Here is a 26,751-nt window from a genome sequence, read left to right on the forward strand (position 1 = left end):
ACCCTATCCCATAGACTCTTGCCAAAGGACCCAATGACACTTGCTGCCATGAATACCAGCACATCATCTGGCTGAACGGGGATGATTTACAGATGTATCATGTGGCTAATAAACTGATTTTGTAGTTGGAAGAAGCCATCTCAAAGTTATATGTGTAATATTTTAATGATTTCATATCTTTTTTAATTTATATTTTATTTATTAGCTAGGAGACCGAGACTATAAAGCAAATGACCAACCAATTTCTTTTCTACCTCCAAATAATCCTTCTGTTTGCAAGGTTCCCTTTGAAAATCATACCTTCAGGATTTCTAAATACCCTGGTATACTGTAACACTTTGATAAGTCCCAAGTCTACTCTTAAACAAAAAGCTCTGTCTCTGTAGGGATCTTTTCCATGATGTTGTCAGATTAACAATCTGAGCCGGCCAGTGGCAAAACAAGCACTTTTAATGGACGTACTTTGACAGTGAGCAGTTGCCAGAAAAGATTTCATCGCAGCCTGTTTCCTGGCTGGTGGCTGCAGGGCTCTACCTCAGTGCTGGACCAGTTTCAAAAACCGTTGTCCCCATCAGTCATCTAGACACAAAAACATGACTTAATAAGGTCCAGGTAGAGAAATTCTAAAGTTAATGTGCATGTTAATTATAATTTGAAGTCAGTGTGTTGTTTTCCTGACATGTCTTCTCTCTGTGTCCTCCAGCTGACATCCTCCTCTTCGCTGTGCCTCCGATCTACGAGAAGAACAAGGTGAGTGTGACCGTCAGTCCCTGGTCATGATGGGAAATATCTGATGACTGTGTCTCAGACCCTCCCTGAGAGCAGCACTGACATCAGTTGTTAGAGGACATTAGCCATCAGCAGTGAGCTCACTGGATGACTGCAGTCTTCATCAGACACTGAGCGCTTTCTGCGTCTCTCTACTTTCTGTCCACTGTCCAGCTTGCTGAGAATATGAAGTCATCCACTGACCGATAAGGGTGCGGGGGTGATGGGAGTTGTTTGATGCAAGCAAGTTTTGTTTTGTTCAGTTTATGATTCCTTACAAAAATATGGTTTCTCCTAGCTGCTTTGTCAGTGAGTTTTGGCACAGAGTTGATGCTTGGACTTGCACCACTTCCTAACATAGTGTGAGCAAGTGAACTCTTATCAGATGGAGTGTGAAGAATTGTCCAGACATCCCAAGAGTGAAGATGTTTTCTCCCTCTGCAAATGACCCTCTAAATCCCTCTTAGCTGTACTGCTGTTTATCCATCTTGACAGTTTTAGTGTGAGTTGCAGAACTTTGGCTTCTCTCTGATATAATAGGACGGAAAGGCACTCTGCTTGTTTTGCTCAAAGCACCCAAAAAATAAAAAATAAATAAAAAAATAAAAACTGAAAACCAGTGTCCATTTCCAAAACTCATGACCCAGTTACTCAAGATGATCTCTGAAACAGTCTGTGGAACTACTTTCTGTCTACAGTAGAATCAACTGGAACTACTCTAGAGTTGACTAACTTTCTAGAAAGAAAGTAGTTCCACCAGGAAATGACCTGTGTATTATCTTCAGCACCTGGGCTTAATTTTGGGAATTAGATGCTTGAGCTTGCTTGTTTAAGCTTTTCAAATGTATATTTTGGTGGTTTGAGCATCACTAGCTGAATGCAGTTTAGTCTCGTTTACTGAACAGAAGGCAGACATCTCTACAGCCCTTAATCTCCAAAACTCTGCAACTCACACCAAAGCTGTTTAGATGGATAAAGAGCTCAATAGTACAGGCCACTACAGCACTGGGAAAAATCATTGCTTCCAGTTCTTGTAATGTTTTTATGTTTTAACCTCAACAGTGACGTTGGCAGAAATTTGGGGTTTTATGCACATTCAGGCTTAAAAATGTTAGAACAGTAACTGTAACTCCTGATTTGCAGCAGCTGGTTCAGATGATACACAGCTGGTCAGCTGTTTTGATTATTTATCCATCTGTCCATCCAGTGAGCCCTTTTCTGCCACTCTAGTCCAGATTGTGGTGGCAGCAAGTGGAGCAAAGTCGCTCTCACACCGCTCTAGCTATCTCTTGACTCCAGCTTCTTCTGGAGGATCTCAAAGCATTGTAAGGCCAGATGGGATGTAAAATCCCTCTAATACCCATAATACCTCCTCAGTGAAGCTCCCATATATACCAGAACCACCTCAACCCAGTGTGATGGAAGAATGGTTTTACTCTGAGCTCTTTCTGGGTGTCTGAACTCCTCACCCTCTTCTTTAAGCCTGAGTTATACTCAAAATGATGAGTCGTCCCTAAATGTCTAATACCAAGCTTTTATTCTTGTTCCTAATGGCCACTCTTCTAAACTCCTCTCAGCCACTTGTATCCATGATCTAAGCTTCTGAGTCAGATTTCATGGCTGTAGGTGAGAGCTGGAGTGTAAATCAAGAGCTTTGCCCTCAGGCTCAGTTCTCTCTTGACATTTTACAATGTCCACATGACCGCTGACACAGCTTTGATCTGTCTGATGATCTCATGCTCCGTCTCACCCTCACTCATGACTAAGATCCCGAGATACTTCAAGCTCCTTCAACTAGTCTCCAACCCAAAGGGCCAGAGTACTACAACTTAAGGGGCTGACTCTCTTCCAAAACACTTTAAGCTTTGCTACAAATCACCCCAGTGTCTGCTGGAGTTTGCATGTTGATCAAGCCAACAGAACTAAATCATCAGTATAAAGCAGAGACTTGATTTGAGGGCACCAAACTCGCCACTCCATGAAAATTGAATTGGTGACAGGCAACACTCTTAGTGGAGTCCTGCAGTCACTGAAAGCCCTTTTCCGCCAATTTCTGGTTTCTTGAAGTGGCTCTGGTTCTTGAACCAGTTCCGTTGAGGGTTCTTGGAACCTTGGTGCTATCTAGCGAACCAGCCCAGGTTTCCACCAGTTTTGAGAGGAACATTTTAATCAAGGATTTCATCAACAGAGGGATTTACACAATTACCTGTAGACTTGTGATTCCCAAAGAGAACCTGCTTTTTTGTACCAGCTTTCCAAATGTTCCAAATTTGATACATGAACCCGTAAGGGGCCAGTTCCATGTTAGTGGAAAAGGCCTAACTGAGAAAACTCTTGATTTACCTGAAAATACACTTTGAACACTTGAGTTAGACATGAACCAAATGGTTCGTAGTTGTGGTTGCGTAACATTTGTTTCTCTTCTGATACCGATGCTAAAATGGTACTGATGCCTGAGCAGGTACTTTCAAAAAAGAATGCATAACATGACAGTCACTATGACATGTCGCACCTAGTGTTTGAACGGTCTTGCTCCAAATCTCCGAAGCCATTCCTCTGTTTACAAGTGTGTCCAGAGGGCAGTATTTTTCCCTAGGATAGCGAAGTCATGTCCCACAGGCAACTATTCCATAGACAACTCAGGCATGTGGCACCAAACTGAGGCACTGTAATCTATGTTGTGATTTGGTCCACTAGGTATGGGTCTTATGGGAACCAGTGCCATGTTGGCACTGAATTTCGCTACCCAACCCTTCTCATAGTAGTAGCCCCAAATTTTCACTAGTTCTCAGAAATGGTTAGAGTTGTTCCGTTCCCATTTTTCCCTTTCCGATACCAGTTCTGATACTTGAACTTTGCATATCGGCTGATACTGAGTGCAAATCTGACCTGTTTGTTTAAAAAAAACACATCAGTGCATAGACTCAAATGCCCCATCCAACATTGAGGCTCTATACGAGGCATTTCTGGTACTTTGATCAGAACAACCCTAAAAATGTTAATCGAATTTCGCAGTGCAGCAGTCACTGATGGCCCTTTCCACCAAATTAGCTCTGGTTCTTGTTCGGTTGAGGATTCTTGGAACCTTGGATGAACCAGGGAACCAGCCTGCATTTCCACCAGTTTTGAGAGGAACCAGGTTCCATTTTGGTGGAAAAGGCCTAACTGAGAAAACTCTTGATTTACTTCACAAAATGCAGACACTGACCAAATTGCTCATGGCAGTAACCCCAAGCTTTTGCTAGATCCTCAGAATTGGTTAGGGATTTTTTCCTTCCTGATACCTGAACTTTCAACTCGCATATAGGTGTGTTTAAAAAATCCAATCAGTGCAAAGACTCATCTATTCACCTGATCAAACATTTTAGTCTGTATCTGAGTCATTTCCTGTACTGAAATGTCAGAATGTCACTATAATATTTTGCTTGTTTTAAGTCAGAATTCTTCTGCCACACTTTCGCTCACCTCCTCTCATCTTTTCTCCTTCCAGACTCAGATTGATCAGTACATTGACCTGGCACGCACTCAAGTCAACACCACAATGGCCAAGTAAGACAGTCTAATCATCTGTAATGAGTCTTTCAGTGTAGCTTTTATCCACAGATCCAGTTTTGTTCTCTTACACCTGTTTTTCTTTTCTCTTCCAGGTTGCAAGAGAAACTTCCCGGAGCTGTGAAGCGCAGCAAAACTGAATGATCAACCCCCCCCCCAATTAGAAACCTCTTTGTCACCATCATCCTCATCTCCATCACCATCTTAAAACCCTCTTGACCTTCCCCCTACCCCCTCTCCAGATAACCCCGCCCCTCAGTCTAACTCCTCCTCCCTACTCCATCAACCATCAGCACCCTACTACACTGAACCTTGCTAGGTAGAAAATCTGAGCTACTCGATATTCAATGTAAAACTACTGCGCAGCTTAACTTGCAAGCATTAAAAAGAACTGTGCCTGTGCAGACAGGAAGCACGTCGCTAGTGAGGAAGTGATGTAACGCCGCGGCGGACCCCGACTTGTCTGTGGGCACCCCACAGGGAAATGGAGGCAGGGTCGAGTGAACTAGACTGAATCTATGACCTGGTTTCGTCATGTACAGCGAGCAGGGGGGGGATGATGGCTGTTGTGTCACAAAAAAAAAAAAAAGCAAATGTCTGTACTTTAAACTCCACATTTCCTTGAAGAGAAAGAAATTTTAAGCTGGAAAAGTTCAAGAGGAGGAAAAAAGTTTTAAAAAATCAAATAAAAAGAGAATAAAAGCAACCTTTTGGGTGTTATTGTGGCTAGTCTTCTCCTGCTCTCTCGCTCTGCAGCTGTTGTATTGATAGATATGAGTTCATTTTTGGAAGCTGGTAATGGGTTTGCTGTTACTGATCGGCCTGTTACTGAGTTTGTTTCCATTCACCTCACAGGCACTTGTGTATGTAAGTTTCTGCATTGCACTGAACCTTTCTTTTTTTTTTTTCTTTTTTTTTTTAAGCCCATGAGCAGGTTGAAATAAAAGGCTTGGAACACTGAACCAGCTGTGATAATTTGGTCTAGTTCACCCTCTTTTGATCAGATGCATTTTTTGAACAGTTTTCTGTATGTAAATACACCTTAAAGACAAGTACAGGCTCTATCTCTGCTGTATGGAACACGTTAGCCTCGCTTTTTATATCAAGAGTTCCCTCACTTACAGCAGTCCTAACTCCTTTTGTTGCACCTGTTCAAGCCACAAAGTGTTGAGGTCTCACATTCACTTGTAAATTTTGATTCTTCTCATCACTACTTATATTACTATTATTGATATTAATCATGGGATGGCTGCTTTGACTCCCTACTAGCTTGACAACAGCATTGTAAGAGTTACGTTAAGTGTCATTGAGCTGCATCATTTTAAACTGGAGGTCTGTCAGAGGCCTCCCGACAAATAATTCCTGATTGTTTGATAAGTTAAGAGATCCACTCTCTGATGTGTTCTCACACCCCTTAAAATCCCAAAAAGGCTTCCCAGCTCGCTGTTGGTGTGAGTTTTGTGACACTGCGGAGTCTATAGTGTTCCACCAGAATAAATACAGACCTTTGCAGTATTTCTTTATAATTTGACCCAATAAAAAGAAAAAGAAAATCAATAAAAGGTCCACTTACTAGTAGAGCCCGACCAATACTGAATTTTTGGGGCTGATGATGATAAATCAACCAATATAATTAAATTAAGAAAAAACAATCAACTAAAAAATAAAGGCACCGAAAATTGCTCCTGGGGGAAAGAGGAAAAAAAAAAAAAAAAAAAATTGCTTGTCAGATTTTTTTTTTCTTCTTTTTCTGGGGGGGTGAAGAATGTACTTTGACATCCAATTTAATTATAATTAATTGACGCCGAAAGGTATTAATTTTGCATTTAAATGATCCAATAGCAAAATCTTGCAAATTTTTGAACTTGAATCACAAATTGTTCTTTATGTGTTACACTAAATTATTTGCTGAAACACTCTCAGATGATTGATTTATATTTAAACGGGTTAAGTCTGTAACCATTATTTTTGGCGCATTTTAGACTCCATACAAAACCCTCAGCAGCGACCTGAGAGGACGTTTTGAGACCACGGGGGGTTTGGTGTAACAAAAATTTGGGGGTGCAGTTTTGAATAAAGAGTGTAGCTGGGGATATGTGGAAGCAGTTTTGGGCGTGGTTATTATTGAGCTCTGTTTGTCACTTTGTTCTTTTTCTTTTCGACTGCCATGAAGCGCATGTCATAGTGTAAGCTGGAAACAGATTGTCACCCTTTCTATAGGCTGTATCATATTCCTGACCCTGACTTTTGTTTAATATGATTATTACTTGTGATTGTTTCAATGGTGTTTTTGAACTCCGTAGAAAACCATAGTCATATGTTAGCACTACTGCTACGTCTCCATATTGTTTTTAAGGGATGAATATATAGAAGGAAATGAAATGATGAGTTTGTTAGTGTTTCTGTCCATTTCATTGTGCCCCTGAAGTGAGTTTGCACGGAGTAAATGTCCCCTGAATACTGAATGGCCAACAGTGGAAGACGGTCCTTTCACTGCCTCTCGATGCAGTAACTACTCAAACTACCATTAGTTCAATATCTGCCTGTGTGCTGAATGTTTTCTCTGGTGGAACATTCCTCCCCCATGCATGCCTTCCACTGTATGTCGTCTCACAGATGTCTTGGTTGACCCCTCGTGCATGGTGTCTCATTCAGACTCTGGGTATTAAAGCCAAAATATGCAACGTTTCTGTTGATGATGCTAGCTGTTAGCCGGGCCCTCCACCCTCTCAGCTGGGTAGCTTATGGCCCCGGAGAGAGTGTGGGGGGTCAGGTCTGAATACAGACACTGATAATGTTATTATACATCCTGTTTATTTATTTGAATGTGGAGAAGTTGCATATTGTAGCTTTAAAAGTTCTCACACTTAATTTTATGCGAGCTACTGGAACACACTTGTACGGAAGATTAGATTTTTTAATTTTATTTGTTTTATATTCCAAGATTAAAGTTAAAATATGGAGAATAGTTGAAGTTTCAGTATTAGTTCAAGGTATACGAGAATTTTTTTTTTTCATTTTGGAAAAAGCCAAAATGTTGAGAAAGAAGGAAATAGGACAAAATATCGAGAATGAAGTTGAACTTCTAATATTAGTGCCAGACATAAGCCTCAACTCCACCTCAACTCTTTTTGAGGTGGAAAATTAAACAAAACAAAAAAAATCCTCATTTATTTTTTCATAGTCCTGGCCCGAATGCCGAAAGTTTGACATCAACATTTCAACTTCATTCTCAAAAAAAAAGGAAAAAATTTGATTTATTTTCCCTCATACCTGGCACTAATAGTCTTCCGTACATTTGTATAAAATGTTTGGTTTACATTAATTCAGTTTATTTTTGGGGTCAGTTCAACCAAACTACAAGAAAACATGTGGAACCCCTGTTTTATTTGCCTGGATTTTGAAATTTTGACCTCCAGCCTGATACCACGCAGTGGATGGAGTGTCATGTGCTGCTCAAAACATTGAAAACCTACATTTTCAAAAAAAAAAAACAAAACATTTTTGTGTTTTTTTTTCCTAGCTGGTCTTTATAAACGACAGGACACAGCCTTTTTAGGGACAATTTCTTTGGTTAAACCTGTTTATAATGAGCAGCACAAACAAAACTGCATTAACATCCACTGTATTGAGGAAATGTGTTACAAATGTAACCATGGTTCTCTGAACGAAAACCAAACGCCCCTGCTGATGGACTTTTTTTTTTTTGCATTTTAGTTGAACTGAGCCTTTAATATTCACCCAGCTACCTTCAAACTGACCTGTTCTGTCAGTCTGACCTCACCCAAAACATGTTGTGCTGTAAAAGCTAACTAGCTTAGCATGCACATTACTTTTTAAGTGAAACTTAAGTTGAGGAAAGGCCATGTCACCTGTGTTAGTGTGCTACCAAGGCTAAATAGATTACTTCTTCTCTGAATCCTAGTTGGCTTATTTCTTTAGACTGTAATATATAATCTGAATAAACATCTTTTCTCCTGTTCTCTCACAGCATGTTGCTTTTCTCCTCTTCCTGTTTGTCCCTGTGTTTTCATCGGGTATGGGAGTGTGTGGCAGGAGTGTGTTTGACTTCTTTTTTTTTTTTTTTGTCTCTGGCGAGTCTTGTTTTTTGCTTTTTGACTCTTTACTGGTATCTAGACGTTGTTCACTAACATCAGCTCTGTTTTGTATTAGCTATGACTTTGGTTCCGATTTTTTGAAGCTTTGGGAAAGATGTTGCCGGAAAAAAATGAAGAAAACTGAAAAAAAAAACAAAAAAAAAACGTATGTGGTCTCTGTACTGATGTCAAAGTGAAATTAATAAAAACACGTCAAAGGACCGTGCTGGATCTGTTCTCTTCTATCTGGGTGAAGGGCCTTGAAGAAAGACAACCAGTATTTCCCAGCATGCCTGCAGTGTGGGAGGACGGAGGATTAAAAAAATGCATTCTAATGAAATATCTAAAATAAGAAGATTTGACTTGAGAGGCTGCTGTCTGTTATGGTGTTTGGGTGGAGAGAGGATTATAGTTTCTAATTTTAGAGCGGGCCAGCATACTAAAACCATTAAGAGTTAATAGTCACATGCAGACTTGACATCCCATTTAAAGCCTGTGTGCTGTTACATAACAGAATCAAAGACATGGAGTTGTACACGCTGAATCAAGTGTTACGAAGTCAGCCGCCGCGTTACACATGAACACACAGGTCAGGATGGTGGAGGAGGGTTCAGGACGAGGAGGACAGTTGGCTTCACTTCATTTTTTGGTGATCTGACTGAACCCCAAAATCAAAACTACATATTCTTCCTCTCACCTGTTGTGCTATTTATCTAGATAGTTTTGGTGTGATTTGCAGAGTTTTGGAGTTCTTTTGTATTAAAAACATATTTGCAAAATACCACACTGAAGGAATTGTGCATCTACTCATGGACGAGAGGCTCATGAGTTAGAAGAGTTAGAAATTATGAATATGCTGCAAAAATTCATCCAGTTTAGTGTTGAAATCTCGCTGAAAACATAAATACCAAGTTTCCTGGTTCTAGTAATTGGATAACAATCACAGTCCTTCAATCATAGAATTTTCTTTGCTTCATGTCACAAACTACATTTTAATTGGCTCTGATGTGTCAGTGCACTGCTTTATGTTATTGTATAACCTACTTTATCTTGTATACATAATTTATTCATTATTATAAAACAGATTGTAATGATACAGGAGAGAATGGAGGCCACGTGAGTTTTTTATTGACTGAATTCTGACTTTTAAAACCCACAATTCTGACTTAAAACTCATAATTCTGACTTTGTTCTCAACTTGCATGTGAAAATGTATTTCACTTCTGACTTTAAAGTCAGAATTGTGAGAATAAAGTCATAATTCTACATTTTTCACATGGCTTTAATCCTCTTTCCTATGATAATTACACCAATACATTTAATTATTTTTCAATAATTGTCAACTTTTTTCCTGTTGATGCCTTTGATACAGGAGTCACCTGTGTCTGACAATGATTTGAGCTGAAGCCTCCAGACACTTCAACATTCCAGCTTCAGTATATGAGAAGCCAGAATTAAGATTAGAGTCTTATCTTCATGTAGCATTAATATTTCCCTTGATTGACCAGATCAGTAAAGACAGAATAAGTGTTGAGAGCAGCAGGCAGCCTCACGGTGTTGAGTATTTATTCAAAGATCGTCGAGGAGAGAATGCATATGTCACATGTTGGCCATGTACAGATGAAAGGTGAGCGGACGAGGTGAGAGTGAAGAAAAATGAGGAGAAGAAACAGATCTCTCCTCACACCATCATACATATACACAGTATAAACACACATACACACACACACGCACACACACACAAGCAAATGCATCATTTCTCATTTCAACAAATCTTTTATCATTCATTTCACTGTAACTTACTTCATTTTAAATAATTAAGTGCTATGTCTGAACTCTTCTAGAGTGATGAGGGGGTCTCTTCTGAGCCAAGGTGGACCAATGAAAGTCGAGGAGGACACTGTGACTAGCAGGGAGTCTCTGCTCAGACAGATCTGTCCTTCACTAGAATATTAGTTTTCAAACTTCAAACTTCAACTGAGCAAATTCTGTCAGTGTACAACAGAGTAACAGGAACACTGTTAGAAACAAAGAAGAGATTTTGTGGGTAAAATCAGAGTATGTGTGGTCCAAAACATATTTCCTAAAATTAAAACTTTATTTTGAAATATTACAACTTCATTCTCAAAGTAATACTTCTTTGTTCTTGTACAACTGCAACTGTTTTTGTGCAAATTTTCCAAACATTCAAGATTTTATCATGCAATGTTATGACTTGATTTCCTTGGAATTACAAAGAAAAATTTTCTTCAAATAACTTTTCTCAGACTACTTTTTTTTTTTACTCAAAATAACAACTTCAAGTCATTTTTATTCAAAATTTTAATTCGAACATTGAGACATAATTTGAACATTACAACTTTTTTCTTGTATTATGAGGTTTTTTAACTTAAAATTTTTATTTTATTTGAACATTATGACTTTTTTCTAATAACGACTTTTGACTTTTCTTGTAGTATGAATCTCAAAATAAGGACTTTTCTAGCACTGAGGGTTTTTTACTCAAAATTACAACTTTTTCTGAAAATGACAATTGACTTTTCTCGTATTCGTTTTTTTTACTCAAAATTCTGACTTTATTCAAACAAGATTTTTTCTCAACATTGTGACTTATTTGAACATTACTTTTTCTCAAAATAACAACTTTTCATGTATGAGATTTTTTTTTAACTCAAAATTATTACTTTATTTGAATATTATGACTTTTTTCTCAACGTAACAACTTTTTGACTTTTGACTTTTCTCGTTCTTTTCATTCAAACTTTATAACTTTTTCCACAAAATAACAACTTAATTTGAACGTTATTAATTTTCTCAAAATAACGACTTTTGACTTTTTTCACTCAAAATTACGTCTTTATTTGAACATTACAGCTTTTCTTCTACAAAATAGATTTTTTTTCCCTGAAAATTATGACTCAATCTGAACTTAACCACTTTTTTCTCTTATGTTTTTCGTATTATGATTTTTTTCCTCAAAATAATTTTATTCTAGTGTGATTTTTTTCTTAAAATAGAATGACTTTTCCTCCCAATGCCTTTTTTTCAAAATTACAACTTCATTGAAATCAAAATGTAACTTATGGCTTTTTCCTCAAAACTTAAAAGTTCAGTCTTCTGTCAAAATACTTTGACTTTAGTCTCAGTTTTTCGTTTCTTCTAACAGTGGCCGTGATACTCTGTTGTATTTACAGCATCACCTTCACAACCCGAAGCTGACACATGTACCCAGTATCTTCAACAGCCTAAGTGTTCCTAAAAGATCACTGATGAAATGGTTGTTGATGAAAACAGAATCCCTGAGTTACATTTTCCAGGTGAAGAAGTGACATTTTATGGCCGACTTTTCTTTTCTCAGACAGCTCTGAGTTACTCTTCAGGTTCTTTTGTTGCATACACTTTGTACAGTGAATGGAAAAATGAAACGGTACCAAAGCCGGAGCAGATTCTTCAAAGCACAAGTCCAACAAGCCATTCTCCAGCAGTCACTGTTGAAATCTTCTATGAAGTAGAAAAACTGGACATAATTACAAACACGTTTTTGTAGAAACCAGGGTGCATAAAAGTGCTTGTATAAAGGAAAAATAATTCTATTTTTTCATATATTTACATATTCTTTTTTGTGCAGTTTTAGCTAAAATGAGTTGTGGAAGATGAAACAGATGCAGGCCGGTGTAGCAACAATGCAGACTGACGGAGAGATAACATATCTCATTATCATGGATGAGAGAGAGGAGCGTGTCCTTCTCTCCTCCGCTGTAAACAAGAATTAAATAGACTCACTGACTGCACGCTGGCATTCATTGTCTTCAGCAATAACATCAAACACAGTCTCATTCAATTGGCTGTACAGAAGGAAAGCTGGGGTTTAGTACATTTTTGGGGACAAAGTGCTGTGTTGTCTTCAGACACATTATCGTAAAACAGTCGCATTTCCACTGCGCGCCACGACTCCACTCGCTTGTTTTAGCTTTTCCATCATGGCTAGAACCTGGTATTTTTTGGTATCACCTCGTCAAGGTTCCAAGCGAGCTGCGCCAATACTACAAAGTGACGTGAAAACATTGCAGACCACTGATTGGTCAGTGTAGCGTAGCATGAAGTTGTCAGTGTGGCAGTAAATGTACAGTGTAGGTTGGAGTTTGTCGGTGAATAAAGGCTGCAGCTTCTCAACACCAGTGTAAAGCTCACGTACGTTGTTTCACAACTGCTGGGATAGGGTTGCTATGGCAATCAGCTCCGCCTACATTGAGGGGAGACTATCTGCAGTAGAAACAAAGAACCTGGTACAAATAGTGAGTAGAGTCGAGCTGAGTCGTACCACGCAGTGAAAAATGCGGCTTCATTGACCTCGGCCTCGCCGAAGACTCTGTTTCTAACTTCCTGAGAGCGTAAGACTCTGGCCCCGAACAGAAACAAGCCCCGAGCCCCTCCTGGACCTGAAAGCTACATACCACATACCATGGCTACAAATCTGCCATTTAGAAAAAACTAAAGTCCAGACACTCATGGAGGAGTTTTAAAGTCTTAATCCGCATTTCAGTAAAAGTGGCTCGTCAGAACAGAAAGTGTGAAAGCCAGATTCATTTGTGTCTTTGCTGAAAGCTTGGTGACGTAGTAGTGACTAATTTCAGGGCTAGTTTTTATTCATTGTTCTCTCTGTGAAGCCGACTCAAAACATTTTGGGTAGTTTCACTTGTCACTGGCTAGCTAGCTTGCTGAAATGAACAAAAAAAGACAGGTGCTGAGTTTTAGCTTTGATGAGTTGGAAGCATTGTGTCATGTCATAGAGACATTAACACATGGTTCAGGTGGTTTATGGTTCAAGGGTTTTATCCAGAACTGACCCAGAGGGTTCTACCAAGAAACTTTTTATATTATGGTACAAAGGACCATTGATGAAAGATTTCTTCAAAGATTTCAAAAGTCCTTGGACAACTTTCCTCCAAAAGGCCTCTTCGGATGATTTTTTTTGGAACCAAATATTCCTTGGGTTTTATCTAGGATCCAACCAAGGGTCTCTTTTATTCTGTGTCCCTAATAAAAATGTAAGTAAATCTGATCAGAACACAGATTTCTTATGCATGATCTGCTCTCACTGTGGTCATTTCCTGAATCTCATGAGCTCCTCAGTAACACACATCCTGCGCAGAAGAGTGGCTGGACTTTGATTTTTCTTTTTTTTTAGGCCGTGACATTTTTAGGTGGTGACATTTACCTGCCGTTAGAGCCACAGCAGTGCTCTCAGATCCAGATTTAAAGGGGAAATTCCAGTATTTATAAACCTGGGTCTCAGTTTTTGTCCACTATGACGACCGGTCATGTGAACATTTGACTCAGCACCTGCTTTGTAGAGATTTGGGAAATTTGGCAAGAAAAAAGTCAGAGGGGACAAAGGACTAAGGATTAAGAGAGTAAGAACCTGTTTGATAAATACGTGATTTTCCCTTTAAGACAGAAGGCGGGGGAGGGGGCTGTTTCTGGACAGGGGCCATGTGAGGAGCAACGGACGGAAGCCCTTTCTAAGTGCCAAAGTGTGCTGGAGCGGGAGCCAGCTCGGTGTATCCGTGGTCCTTGGAGTAGAAGCAGTCGTCGGAGTGGATGAAGTGCAGGGCGGTCTGGTTGTAGCTGAGCAGGGCCTGCTGCTTCTCCTCGGCGCTGTAGTACAGAGAGTGGGGGTGCACCTGCTGGATGTGCCTCTTGATGGTGCTGACCTTCAGCGTGGCCAGAGTGGCTCCGCACACCATGCAGATGAGGCCGTGTCTGCGGCAGTCGTAGTCCATCAGGTACTCCATCCTCCAGCGCACCTGGTAATTCCTCCTCTGGTCCTTGCCGGGGTAATGGCCGTGACGGGAGGGCGTGGCCGTGGCGCCGCCGTCCCTCGCTTTGCTCTTACCTCCGCTCACGCCGTCCTCCTTCTTCACCAGTTTGCTGGGTGTTTGGACATCAGGGGAGGTGTCCTCGTTTGTCTCCTCTGTGGTGTTCAGGACATCAGCTCCGCTCAGGTTCATCTCTGACAAAACAACAAGTCAAGCACAAATTAAAGGGACAGTTCACCCCAAAATCAAAAAGACTTCAAAAAGGAATACATATTCACGTATTATTCACATTACACATAATGGATTCATCCTATTTGCTCAAATTAAATTATTCTGTCAGATAATGGACACTGGCTAAAATTGGAATTGTGACATTTTTATGGGCAGAACATTCTCAAATACACGGCCAAATAAAAAAATGTGCATTCATAAATAGCTCGGTTGATGTGCATGGCCTACACAAAGGAATAAAAAGGGTGGAACGACAGTACTTGTACTATAATTTCTCACATGGTGAATTCAACATAATGCACGTTTGTTCAGCTGTAGGTACTATAGTTAATATACAGACTATAGATAAGTACTTCATACAACCTCACTTCAAATAATGATAATAAATAGCACTGTGAGAGTGGACAGGTTTGCAGTCATCAGTAATAGTGTCTAAAAGCATCTCACCATCTTGAATGTGTGTGCCTTCACTAGAATAATCTTTGGTCCAGGCAGCAGCCATAGCTTCCCTTTCTTGTCGGCTCAGGGTCGTGGTCTCGGGGTGACATTCCTGGATGTGGCGGCGGAAGCTGCTGACCTTGGATTCGTGCAGGACCTGAGAACACACCATGCAGAACGTGCCCCGGCCCTGAGGCCCGTAGGCCACCAGGTAGTCGAGGCGCAGCCGCCACGGGTCGCCCCCGCGCAGCCGCCTCTTCCTGGGCTGGCGGAGGGGCTGGGGTCCTTGTTGTGGAGCTCCGACGCCTCCGTCCTCACCGATAAGACAAGTGTCCTGAGTTAAAGTGCCATCACCGTCTGGGTACAAGTCAGTGTTGAGCTGGATGGCCTCCACATCCTGAGCAAAGAGGTCCACCCCGCCGTCTTTGGTGTTGGGCTCTGATTTGATTGAGTTTTCTGGCTCTTCTGTTATTAGACAGAGAATCATACAACACACAACATATCAAGATTAAAAGATATACAACGATGATTCCTTGGCATTTAACAACTACTAGTCCCATGAAGTTTTGGCACTGTCCCAGGGAATTCTTGGGAACTGCAGTTGAATGATAAAACCAAACTAAAGAAGGCAATTGCTGAAGAAACTGTGGTGTGAATGCTGGCTGCTGAAAAGCTGATGCTTTACTGCAGTGCTGGCTTTAAAAGTTGAATAATATCAATAATGTATATAAGATGTGGAATATTTTACAGTTTGCTGAAATGCTGATGCTAAATTGAATTGCTGGCTTTAATTTATATGGAATCGGTACTCTAATTCAGTTGGTACCCTTGAAAGTACTGAGTTTGGGCCCTATTGATTGAGAGTAGGTGGCTATAAAGTGTTAAAAGATATAGCATTGTGCATGCAAAGGCAGAGAAGAAGAAGAGTACACACTTCCCAGATGTTTAATAACAAAGGAAATGCTACAAAACATCTGTTAGGCTTTTAGGATACACAGGAAAGTGAGGAAACTGTAAATGTAAACATAACTTTGTCTACAATGGCAGCAGAGGGAGCATGAATAGTTGAAAGAGACTCTAATTATTATGAATGGGACTGAAGAGTGGAATAAATCTTATAATGTATGAAAGATATGGATCACTGCATGGTTTAAATTGAGCTTCTGGCTTAAAGTTTTAATAAGTAGATTAGGCCTGACAATAGTTTGAAAAGGTGAAAATGAGTGCTCAGCTGTAATGTAAAATAAAAAGGTTGCCATGGTGATGCTGCTTGACTCCTTGACTAGCTTCAGAGTACATCTGTTGAGATTTTAGCAGAGGTGCACTTCTTATAGTCCTGCTTCTACATTAAAAACAGTAACTCCTAACGCCTCAATAGTGGAATCATAAGAAAGAGAGAGTCCTGCTGAGCAAACTGTGTGAAATGTGTGTGTTTCATGTCAGAAATGTGAGAACTAAAGCGGTTGGGAAAAGTGGCTGTTTTTGTCCATCCTGAAATTTGTCTCTCAGTTAATCTAAGAGCTAGTGCAGCAGTTGATTAGCACTCCTGTTGCTTGGTGGCTCATGAAGCCAAAAGTATAGGTCAGTTTGTTTCTGCAGTCACATGTCTGCAACCACCACAAATTTACCCACATTTGATGTAAAAAATATGTATGTGGAGTGAAAACTGTGGAACTTAGTACTTCTTACTTCCATCCCATGCACACAAAATCTGAAATGGGATGAATTTTGAACTGCAAATGTATAAAAAGTAGGAATGATACCAAAAAGTTGAAAGTCCCATGTGCCATGACTATTTGAAAATTTGAATGCAGTTTCTATGTGAATGTATGAATGTTTGGAATAGGTTGAAGATGAGTGAGATTTTCTAATTGGCTTCCATTGTGACGAAGCTTCAAAGAAAGTTGAATATTTTGAAAAGTTTTGATGGGATCTGAAAGTTGTATAATACCCAAAATGTATGAAACATGATGGACATTTCCATGTTTGGTTAGTTTCTAGCTGAAAGTATTAATGAGCAGATTTAGTAAAACAAAACTGTTAAAGTGTGGAAATTTTCAGCATTAAGTCTATTCATTTTAATGAGGAAAATTCCCCAGAAAACGCTGAATATGAATGTTATGAATGAAAAAAGTAATGGCAACAATAGCTTAATATTTTGATGTCTGAATCAATTTTTCTACATTAAAACACATGATACTAGTTAAATGAGAAAAAAGGGGGCATAATAAAAGACTTTCATGCGTAGAAGAACATGCGAACGCTTCCAGCATTCACACCAATAATCATTAGTAGTGATACTGTTGGATGCTGATGGAGCACTCTGAGGAGCAGACATGGACTGTGGACTAGAGGCGGTGTTGGAAGATTCAAGAGGGTGACGGGACGTCCAGGCTGCTCGGCTCACCCTGTTACCATGGCAACACTGATCCAGATAAGCAGTGATAAAAAGGGTTGGTGAGTGGTGGAGGGTGGATTTGTACTAGTGACGTCAGCACATTTCAGATGCCAAACTGAGCGACTATATGATAAGATGAATTAATCTAACTATACATTATCTAGTCCCACAGATCCACCACAGTCACACACTAAAAGCCATTTTGGATCAGATCTATTCATTGCATTCCTTCATACCAATCACACGCTGTTTTTTCTGTCTGTTCTCACCGTGAGTCTGAGCCCAGGCCTGCAGGATGCAGTGCTTCTCCTCCGAGCTGTAAACCAAGGAGTTGGGGTGGGTGTCCAGCACATGGCTCTTGATGTGGTCCAGGTGAAGCGAGGGCAGCTCTCCTCCACACACCATGCACAGCAGCCGGCCGGCCTCCGCCTCGTACTCCATCAGGAACTCCTGGCGGAACCAGGCGTGCAGCGAGTCGTTCAGGTAGCGCTCCAGGGTGCGGGCTGAAGGCCCAGGGAGGTCCTGCTCCTCCTCCTCCTCGGGCTGGGGGGCTTCACCCTCCTCAGAGTGGGGGGACAGGCTGAGAGGTTGCTGCTGCTCCTGGGGTGTCACAGGGTACGGAGGTTCTGCTGTGTTTTGAAAAAGATAAAACAAAATGAAATGATAAGAGCTCTGTTGTGTCTTTTTTGATACTACCACTGAGGAGGCCAAAGTGAATTTCAAATTCTACTTATACAGGCTGCAGCAGACCTAAGGAATCCATTGGTACCAACAAAATCATTCTAGCTATATTTAGACTAAATTTTTATCATAATTTGTTGAGTTATGTACTTATTTTGTCCTTATCGCTCTCTGATTTATTTATATATTTAACTTAATGTGGAATGATGTTTGTATTCATAGCAGTGCACTTTGTACAAAGCAGCTGAATTATGACTGAATGTTTTGGTTACATTTCAATGGCAATAAAAAAGGAAGAAAGATTAACTGTGTGTGATACTTTATTAATTCCAGAGGGGAGATCCATCTTAACTGTTTAGGATGTTGTCAGACTGAAGCTAATGCCTTATTCAATGGTAAACTCAAGAGCGGTGAGAGAGAAGCAACAGAGCCTGGAGGAGGCCCATGCAAATCCACAGAGAACATGCAAAACACAGAGAAAGGAACACGTTTGTTTTTTCATCCTTTGTTGTCAGAAATCCAACCCACGGCCTTGTTTCTGCTCACACTGCTCACCACTGAGTCTCTGGGATTCCTCTTCATTTACTTTCCCCCTTCTCAATTCTTCACAACTATTCAGGTGTCAGTTCTGTGTAAGATGATGACAGGTACATGCTTGAGTTCCTATGAAATGTTGTCAATTTTTTCCTTTCCTGTTTTCAGTACTTAACCATGTTCTAGCATAGTCATATATACACAGACACTGTATAAACCACTTCGGCTTGTATTACGTCAACATCACCACTATTTTTCCTAGGTCAAGATTGACCTGTGATCAAAAACATGCAAATGGAGGAGGTGTTCTTCTTCTTGACTACAATGTTGATTTCTCAACCGATCTCAATGAGTGGTGTTATATTCAAGGGGTTACAATCTACTTAGTGTAAGTCAGGAAAAAAGAAACAAACTTTTTTCTAACTCGATGTAGATCATGAACCTATGAATATAACTACATTAATTGAAACTGGTTGAGAAATAAACATTATAGTGCTCACAGATCAGTCTTGATCTAAGAAAAATGGTGCAGATGTTGCTGTATGATCCAAAGGCTAATTTGGCTTCTATGAATATATGTCTATATGTTCTGGGTTCATTTATTTTGAAAAGAAAAGGTTAAAAGGTGTTGCTGGGGGACTTGTTAGCTTACTAGTTAGCTAGCATTTTGCTAAAAACAGAAGAAGAATAAAGCATACTTCATCAGTCCTTCCTGGGCAAACTGCATGCTTTTATGGTTTTTATGTAATGTTTTTTTTACATGTGTCTTACATATTTTTACATTAGCTATCAGATGTCTTTATGTAGCTAACAACTGATGTAGATTAGCTAGCTAGAGTTTGCTTACTCTAACATTAGCTAACTCACTCAGTGTGAATAACACCACAACCACTATTTTCTGCTGGTCTTGAAAGCTAAAATTGAAGTAACTGTAAGATGTGTACAGTTAAGTTTGCTGTAAAGACCTTTTTTTTCACTGTTTTTTCACTGTTGATATTGACAAGTTTTGTCTTATTTTTTTACACCTGAAATTACATTTTTGCTATTACAGAGCAAGTAAAAGAATGGAAAAAATACCACTGAGTACTGGTACTGAATTTCAGGTACCAGTATCAGTTCAAATGTGAACAGTATCAAACCCTGTCAATCAGTGGAACAGCATGAAATAATTAGCAGAAATGTGGATTGCATCCAGCTTCCTGGGCAACTGTATGGGAAGTAAGGGCTTTTCATATTGCACTTGGCCCCAGGCAAAGACAGCTGTTAGCCCAAGGCTAAGAAAGCCTGAAAATCGACTAAAACCTGGGCTAAAAGCTGCCAGTGTGAAACGGGAGTTAAAAGACCAAAGGAGTAGTCACGTAACATTTTAAAATGTTCACATCAGTTGCTGTACCAACAGACATTTAACCCAGAGCTTGTAGAATCGTATAGCCCAGGGCTTAGCTCAACCCTGGGCTAATGATGTGTGTGTGTGAAAGGGGGCTGAGTTATTCCAGGATTGTGGAAAAAAACAAATGTTTTGCTACTTCCAGGTAACTACGTTTATTTGATTCTTTTCAGAGAGTGTGAGAATATCAATCTCATGTTTTTGTGTTATGTACAGAGCTGAAGCCTGGACATGGTTATGTTAGCTTAGCATAAATAGGGTCAAAATAAAGCCATTCTCTACTGAATGCATATATTATGCACTGATGCTGCAACTCCTGAATGGCAGGCCTTCCTGCATGTACGTTCAAACCTATATTGATGATCAAGAATGTGGAGGCATGTCTGGTTGTCAACCAGCCCAAAACAGCACATATTACCCTGCTGTAACTAAAACTCCTCCCCACCTACTTAAACTCCCCCATACAGGTGCTCTGCCAATGAAAGGCACTTGACGCAACCACCACAACAGAGTCCGAGCCTGCTAGCTAGACTCTTCCTTTTTGTAGTTCCCCGGTGGTGGTTATCTAACTCTGTTCGATCTGCAGAGTTCCTCTCAGTCTGTAAGAAAAGACTAAAGACCCAGCTCTTCCGGAAACACCTCTGCAATTTATTGACTACAAAAAATATAAAAGAAAAAAAAATCCAATACACCCTATACATTGCCTCTTGCACTGCCTGTAGGCACGTACATCCTATCAGACTTGAACTTTGGTTTAGGATGCTTACTCATGTTCTTTTCTGATTAGATCCTTGTCTATGTTGCATCAGCTCACAGATGTCTATTGCTTTGGATAAGAGAGTAAGAGAGTAAACCCACAGAGATGGAGTACTTGCAGGTGAACTTGAACATGAAAAGAAAAAACCTAAAAGACTATAGAATAACAGAGGCTTTCAAATCCAACTCTTGTAAATTTCACCAAAGACTAAATATACAGGCATTTTGTGCTTGGAGTGGATTTTAGACCATGTTTACAGCGTTCAGTAAAAAAATATTCACCATCTTCCCAGACAGAATTTAAGACATTTAAAGGCAATTTGAAGGCCTTATATTATCAAATATGAATTAAAGACATTTCAATATTCTTTAAGGTCTTTTTAGTTCATGTGAATTTCAAGCATTTTAAGACTTTTTGAGGCCTTTTTTAGTAAACATGAATTTGAGGCATTTTTGAGGTTTTTTCGCCTTTATTTGACAGGACAGCTGAAGAGCAGACAGGACAGGGGATAGAGAGAGATGAGATGACACAAAGCAAAGGGACACAGGTGGGAGTCGAACCAGCAGTCGCTGCAGAGGACTGACAGCCTCAGTACGTGGGACGCATGCTCAACCAACTCAGCCACAGGTGTGGCCGAATTTAAGACATTTTAAGACTTTTTAAAGGCCTTTGATTAGTAAATGTGAATCTAAGATATTTTAATACTTTTTAAGGACCTGTAGCCATCCTGAAAAGTACACAGTGTACACAGACGTCACCAGTGGCAAGGCCTTAATTTTTTGGTGAACTCTACCTTTACTTAATAGGACACTCAGTGCACTCAAAACTGCTGCCTGCCTAATTATTTACTTTTGTTTTTCATTTGTCTCTTGGAACAAAGAGCCTGTCAAAGCAGTGTTGCTTTACAGCCAGATGGAGAGCTCAGGTGTCAGATTTCCCTGAAAACACATGAATGCAGCAAAATAATGATAACTTATCTTTGGCCTTTTTTTGTAATCTCAAAGGGTATGGTATTTGCTTTATAAACTAGGGTGGTCAAAAGATGTGTTATTGCTGTCAAAATATTGTCTGTCTCATTTTAATTCTATACCATCAACTATCTGAGAGGAGTCGTGTCCAGGCACAGTCCTCCCTTCTCCAATCCCCACACACCAACACTAAATCATGACATCATTGTCTCCTCCTCTCACAGCACCATGCTGAGACATGAACTCATACTGCCACCAAGTGAGAGCTCTAGAAAACTCCTACCCACCAGCAGCATGTTGCTCTGAGTCCAGCTGCTCCTCTTCCTCCTGAGGTGAAGGTCCAGTAGCAGAGCTGAATGACCTCTGACCCCCCCCCAGACTCAGGTGGCTCTCCCAGCCCGAGCGGATGACCTCTTTGTCGGCGGCGCTCCACAGCAGCGAGTCGGGGTGCTTCTGTCGGATGTGCCTCTTGATGGTGCTGAGCTTCAGCGTGGCCAGCGAGCTGCCGCACACCATGCAGATCATCCCGTGCCGCTGGGGGTCAAAGTCCATCAGGTACTCACTGCGCCAGTACTCGTGGTAGTAGCGGCGGTGGTCGCGACCAGGGATCCTGCTCAGGCCCGGGCGTGAGGCCCTCTGGACCCTGGGTTTACGTCCGGAGGGCCCGGGGGCCGGTGAGAGGAGGAGTGGGTGGTCCGGGCCCTCTGTGATGCTCCAGTAGCTGGTTCCTGGAGACCTTACAGGTGTGACCATGCCGGCCTCTGATCCCTCCTCACCATGTCCGTTAGCAAGACCGTCCTCATCTGACAAGAGCAAGAGACAACACATCAGTCCTGCTGTGCTCAATGTTCAGCAATGTTTACTGCTGCTGAAAGTCTTAAAGGGACAGTTCACCCAAAATCAAAAATACAAAAAAAAGGTGTGTGGATTTATTGAATAAACCAGTCATGATTTCCAGCATCAGTTTTGCTGTTGAGTTTTTCGAGCACCACAAGTGAAACTCCAGTCTCACATTGGATTGGTCAATATAGAATGCCAATCTGAACCAATTTGTTTGTTCACATTTGTAATGACAATGACTAAGAAACTGTAACTCTAAAGTGGATCTGGCTCATCCAGGTCATGTGAAGCAACAATAAATATGTGTTCTGAGTTTGTCACGCCATAGAAACATGTTAAAATTTGAATGATTAAAAACAATAAAAAAAATAATTCATTGTCTCTGCTGTGAAACACAACTGCTGTGAAACGCAACTGCTGTTTCAGTGTCAAACACCACTATGATCTCAAGACAATCTGAAACTTGGCTGCTCCTTCATTATTGGACATGTCCAGACATGATTGAGCCACCAGAGCCAGAGGACAGTGACAGTATGGTATCTTTTTTATCTTCTGTGTCAGGCTGTTGGAAATGAAGTGAACTGCAGGGCTGATGTGGACTGAGAGAGTCCCTGAAGGGAGATTCATAACAGACTGTAAGGGAGAGAGAGGGCGAAGGAGAGGCAGTGTCGTTCATGAGTCTGTTTGTGGGGCTTATATAGTGTTGGGGGATCATGGCTCCAGCACGTCACAGAGCCATGTTTCAGGTTCACCTGAAAAATCCTGAACAACGGTATAACTCCACAATTCTGCACTACCTAGTTCTCAGGCTTTTTGCATGTTTCCAGCAAATATTTTTTAAAATGTATAATGTGTTTAGAAAAAAACTTCCTTTTTCATTTGCACAGACTTTAATCAAGTATATTAGTAACAATGTGTGTGGGCCAATAGTGTAGTGCAGTGCAGGAATGCCAAAGATATGTTTGGAATGACTCTAAAATGTATACATCTTCACAAACATTACTCCAATTTTATCCTACCTCCCTTCATTCATTTTAAAATTGATGTATATGTATTATTTATAACTTTTAGGTTTGCTCTTGACTTGCACTTAAATGCATCTCAGATCTTGTGACACCATACATGTCAGGTTGTAACCTCAGGTCCTCAGCCACGGCTCTGCTGACTATTCCATGAGGTCCTTATCATCCTTATCTCTCTCTTAACAACATGTTTTAATAGAGTTTCTTAAAGCCAGTGTTTATACAAACACATTCACTCTTTTGTTGATTATTAGCTGTTTTGATTGTTTTATACTGTTCAAGGCTGCAACTAATGATTATTTCCATTCTTGAATCATCGGTCAGTTATTTTCCTGATTAATTGATCAATTAATCCTTTCACAGTCTTGTCAAGTCTTTCCTGTAGCAGTTATTTTCATTATTGATCAACCTGTTGATCATTTTCTCCGCTAATTGATTAGTTGCTTGGTCCATAAAATGTAAGAAAATGCTGTTCACTATTTTCCAAAGTCCTCAAATGTCTTCTTTTGTCCACAACCCAAAGATATTCAGTTTACTATCAGGGAGGAGTAAAGAGACTAGAAAATATTCATATTTAAACAGGTGGAATCAAAGAAATTTGACACGTTTGTTCTAAAAGACTTCCTCAAACCAATTAATTGATTATCACAATAGCTGGCAATTAATTTAACAATAAATTAATAATTGACTCATTGTTACAGCTCTGATACTGTTTACCATTTGTGATATAACTACTTTTGATTAATGTTGTATAGCTTTTATACTGTTTTAAATAGTATTTATCACTGTTGTCTACCATTTTGTAGTATTTACGGATGTACATTGCATACAACATGTACATGTGAATTTAAAAATACCAGGATTACATCATGTGGTTATATAAGTTAAAGTGGTATAAAAACGATATATAATAAATAATAAGAATATATATATAAAGAGGGATTTTAAACTCAAATTGTAATATTTTAAGCTGTCATTGTTTGGCTGAAGATGACTGACAGCTGGAGCTCATATATTCATTTTTAGCAGCCTCTCTCTGAATGAAACTTACCTTGTATATGTAATGTTTAATGGGTATTTTTACGTTCTAGGTGAAATGATTCTCACTGTTCATGAATATATATGGTTTATTTATACCAAGAATAGCTCACATTATGGTTGTTTATTGATAGGCGTGAGGCGGCCTGTACCGCCGCTGTCCACTAGGTGGCAGCAGTGCGTCAGTCCTCCTGCCTGGCTGCCTGCGTGCTGTTGAGCCTTTGTTTATAGGAGCCACAGAGACGGAGGGGCCATGCTGCTCCATGGCATTGTCCCTGACACGGATTAACTGGCTGCCTGACAATGGCCGTGGCTCTGACAGCCACGCACAGACACATTGCGGTGGCAAACACCAACAATAATAACACGAGTTTTTTTCTTTACCTCCCAAGTCACTCTCGTCTTGCGTCGCTTCCTCCTCCCCGCTTATTATTAATGAGAGCAGCTCGGGCTGCTCGGCACACCGGAGGTCCACAGGCTGAGGCTGGCTCTCCGCCGTCTCTTTCTCTTCCATCACTGCCCGGCCCGGCTGCTGCTGCTGCTGCTGCTGCTTTAACACTGTCCCTCCTGCCTGTCCTCACTGTGTCGTAGCGTCGGAGCGGGACATGTCACTCTAACAACAACATGTTAACAGTAACATGTCCACACCGCTCAGCTCGGCTCAGCTCAGCTCAGCTCGACACGCATCTGCCAGGCGCTCTATCACGAGCCCATCGCACAGGAGCCCGTGCTCTACGATGTCCCCCCACGCGCCCCGCACGGGAGCCAAGTTAACTTTTCCCAGAATCACTCAGTCATGTACCGAACACGGCCCGGTGCTCCGTCCGGTCTGTACGAGCGCCTCAGACAGGCCTCCACTCATGTATTTTAAGGCTCTTGCTTGTCTTCAGGGTGGGGAGCCGGACTAGGGGCCCCTGGGGCTCCTTAAGGGGCTCCTGGGTAAATTTAAAGAGACAGTAGCAGCGTCGACAATGCACACCCACCCCGGGGGGCGGGGGGCAAACGGAGCAGCAGGCGCTAATACTGATAAGCTGCTAATACTAAAGCTGTTGTTCGCTCAAAATCATGCGGGGATGGTTCGGCAAAGCAGCGGTTAAAACACAGGTGGGTCCACTGTAAAGCAGGCCCCCAGGAGCTCCAGCTCATAATATGTTTAATTTTTTTATTACTGGGGCTCCTATACTATTTTTGTAAAATAAAATCCCGTATTTTGTGTTGTTTTTAAGCTATATAGAGAGTCTATATCAGGTCATAGCTTGCGTCATTGTACACAGTTACCTTTATTATTGCCCATTATTTGTTGAATTTATCAATTATTGTTTGATCAACAGCCCAAGTGATGTATTGAAATAGCTTGTTTTGTCTGGCTAATAGACAACCCCCCCCCCCCCCCCAAAAAAAAAAAAATAAATAAAAAAAATATTCACTTAGCTGCTATATATCACAGCTGACAAAAAAAACAGCAAATATATGCTTAAGAAGCTGGAACAGTGAAAATTGTTGGCATCTTTTCACCTTAAAAATGACTAAAAATATTCACCAATTATTTAAATTGTTGGCAGTCAATTTTCTGTCACTCACTAGATTAGTCAGCTATGTTTTGGCTAATCTCATCACTAGCTCTTTTAGCTACATTCTCTTAGATAGTGTTAGTTGTCATGTAATTCTATTTAAATATTCTTATTTTGTTGGCTGACAGTTTTTGTGTTGGTACAGATGGATTAATAACTGTTGTAGCTCAAAGTATACAGTCTCACTTAAAATAATTTTGGGATTAAAATAGCTTGCTCTTGCTAGCTTTCTTAGCTACAATCTCTTAGCTAGTCTTATTTGTTGTAATTTAATTACATGCAAATATTTTTATTTTGTTGGGTGACAGTATTTGTGTTGATATAGAGTGATTGATAATTGTTCCAGCTTGAAGGACTTAAAATTAATTTAATTAGTTCTTAATTAAAATAATATTGAAACTGAAATATTGTTATTTTGTTGTACAGCCCATCCTCTTGAAATAGATTCAGATTTTTCAGGGTGAGGTTGTGTGAGGTACTTATCCATAGTTAGTAAAATGTATTTTAGCCACCTAGAAAAATCATTATCAGTTGAAGTGTATGCTATATTGCTACGGGGTTATTTGGTCTGGTATGACCAGTAGCTTATGGTGGCTAATGTTAACTAATATTAGCAAACTTTAATAGGTATTTGCTGTGTAACTGACATT

The 26,751-nt window shown here is 40.3% G+C and overlaps 2 protein-coding genes across 3 annotated transcripts in view; one reads left to right on the forward strand and one right to left on the reverse strand.

The window, feature by feature from the left end:
• The window catches only part of rtn3 (reticulon 3), a 44,378-nt gene extending 39,096 nt beyond the window's left edge, over positions 1-5,282 (forward strand). For both annotated transcript variants that reach the window (XM_084712660.1, XM_084712662.1), the window contains 3 exons: positions 704-750; positions 4,259-4,317; positions 4,416-5,282. In XM_084712660.1, the coding sequence (XP_084568786.1) occupies positions 704-750; positions 4,259-4,317; positions 4,416-4,464 (155 nt within the window). In that variant the 3' untranslated portion in view covers positions 4,465-5,282. The remainder of the gene's footprint in view (positions 1-703; positions 751-4,258; positions 4,318-4,415) is intronic.
• Positions 5,283-13,452: 8,170 nt separating this feature from the next.
• On the reverse strand, positions 13,453-25,470 carry zfta (zinc finger translocation associated). The gene is made up of 5 exons (XM_084712530.1): positions 24,915-25,470; positions 21,918-22,433; positions 17,573-17,932; positions 14,915-15,370; positions 13,453-14,430 (listed from the first exon to the last, which is right to left on the reverse strand). Exons 1-5 carry the CDS (start codon positions 25,042-25,044, stop codon positions 13,940-13,942), a joined length of 1,953 nt encoding a protein of 650 aa, XP_084568656.1. The 5' UTR covers positions 25,045-25,470; the 3' UTR covers positions 13,453-13,939.
• Between the last annotated feature and the right edge of the window lie 1,281 nt (positions 25,471-26,751).

This window comes from Lutjanus erythropterus, chromosome 23 (genome assembly GCF_056507025.1).
Source record: "Lutjanus erythropterus isolate fLutEry1 chromosome 23, fLutEry1.hap2, whole genome shotgun sequence".
In the NCBI taxonomy this organism is placed as follows: domain Eukaryota; kingdom Metazoa; phylum Chordata; class Actinopteri; order Lutjaniformes; family Lutjanidae; genus Lutjanus; species Lutjanus erythropterus.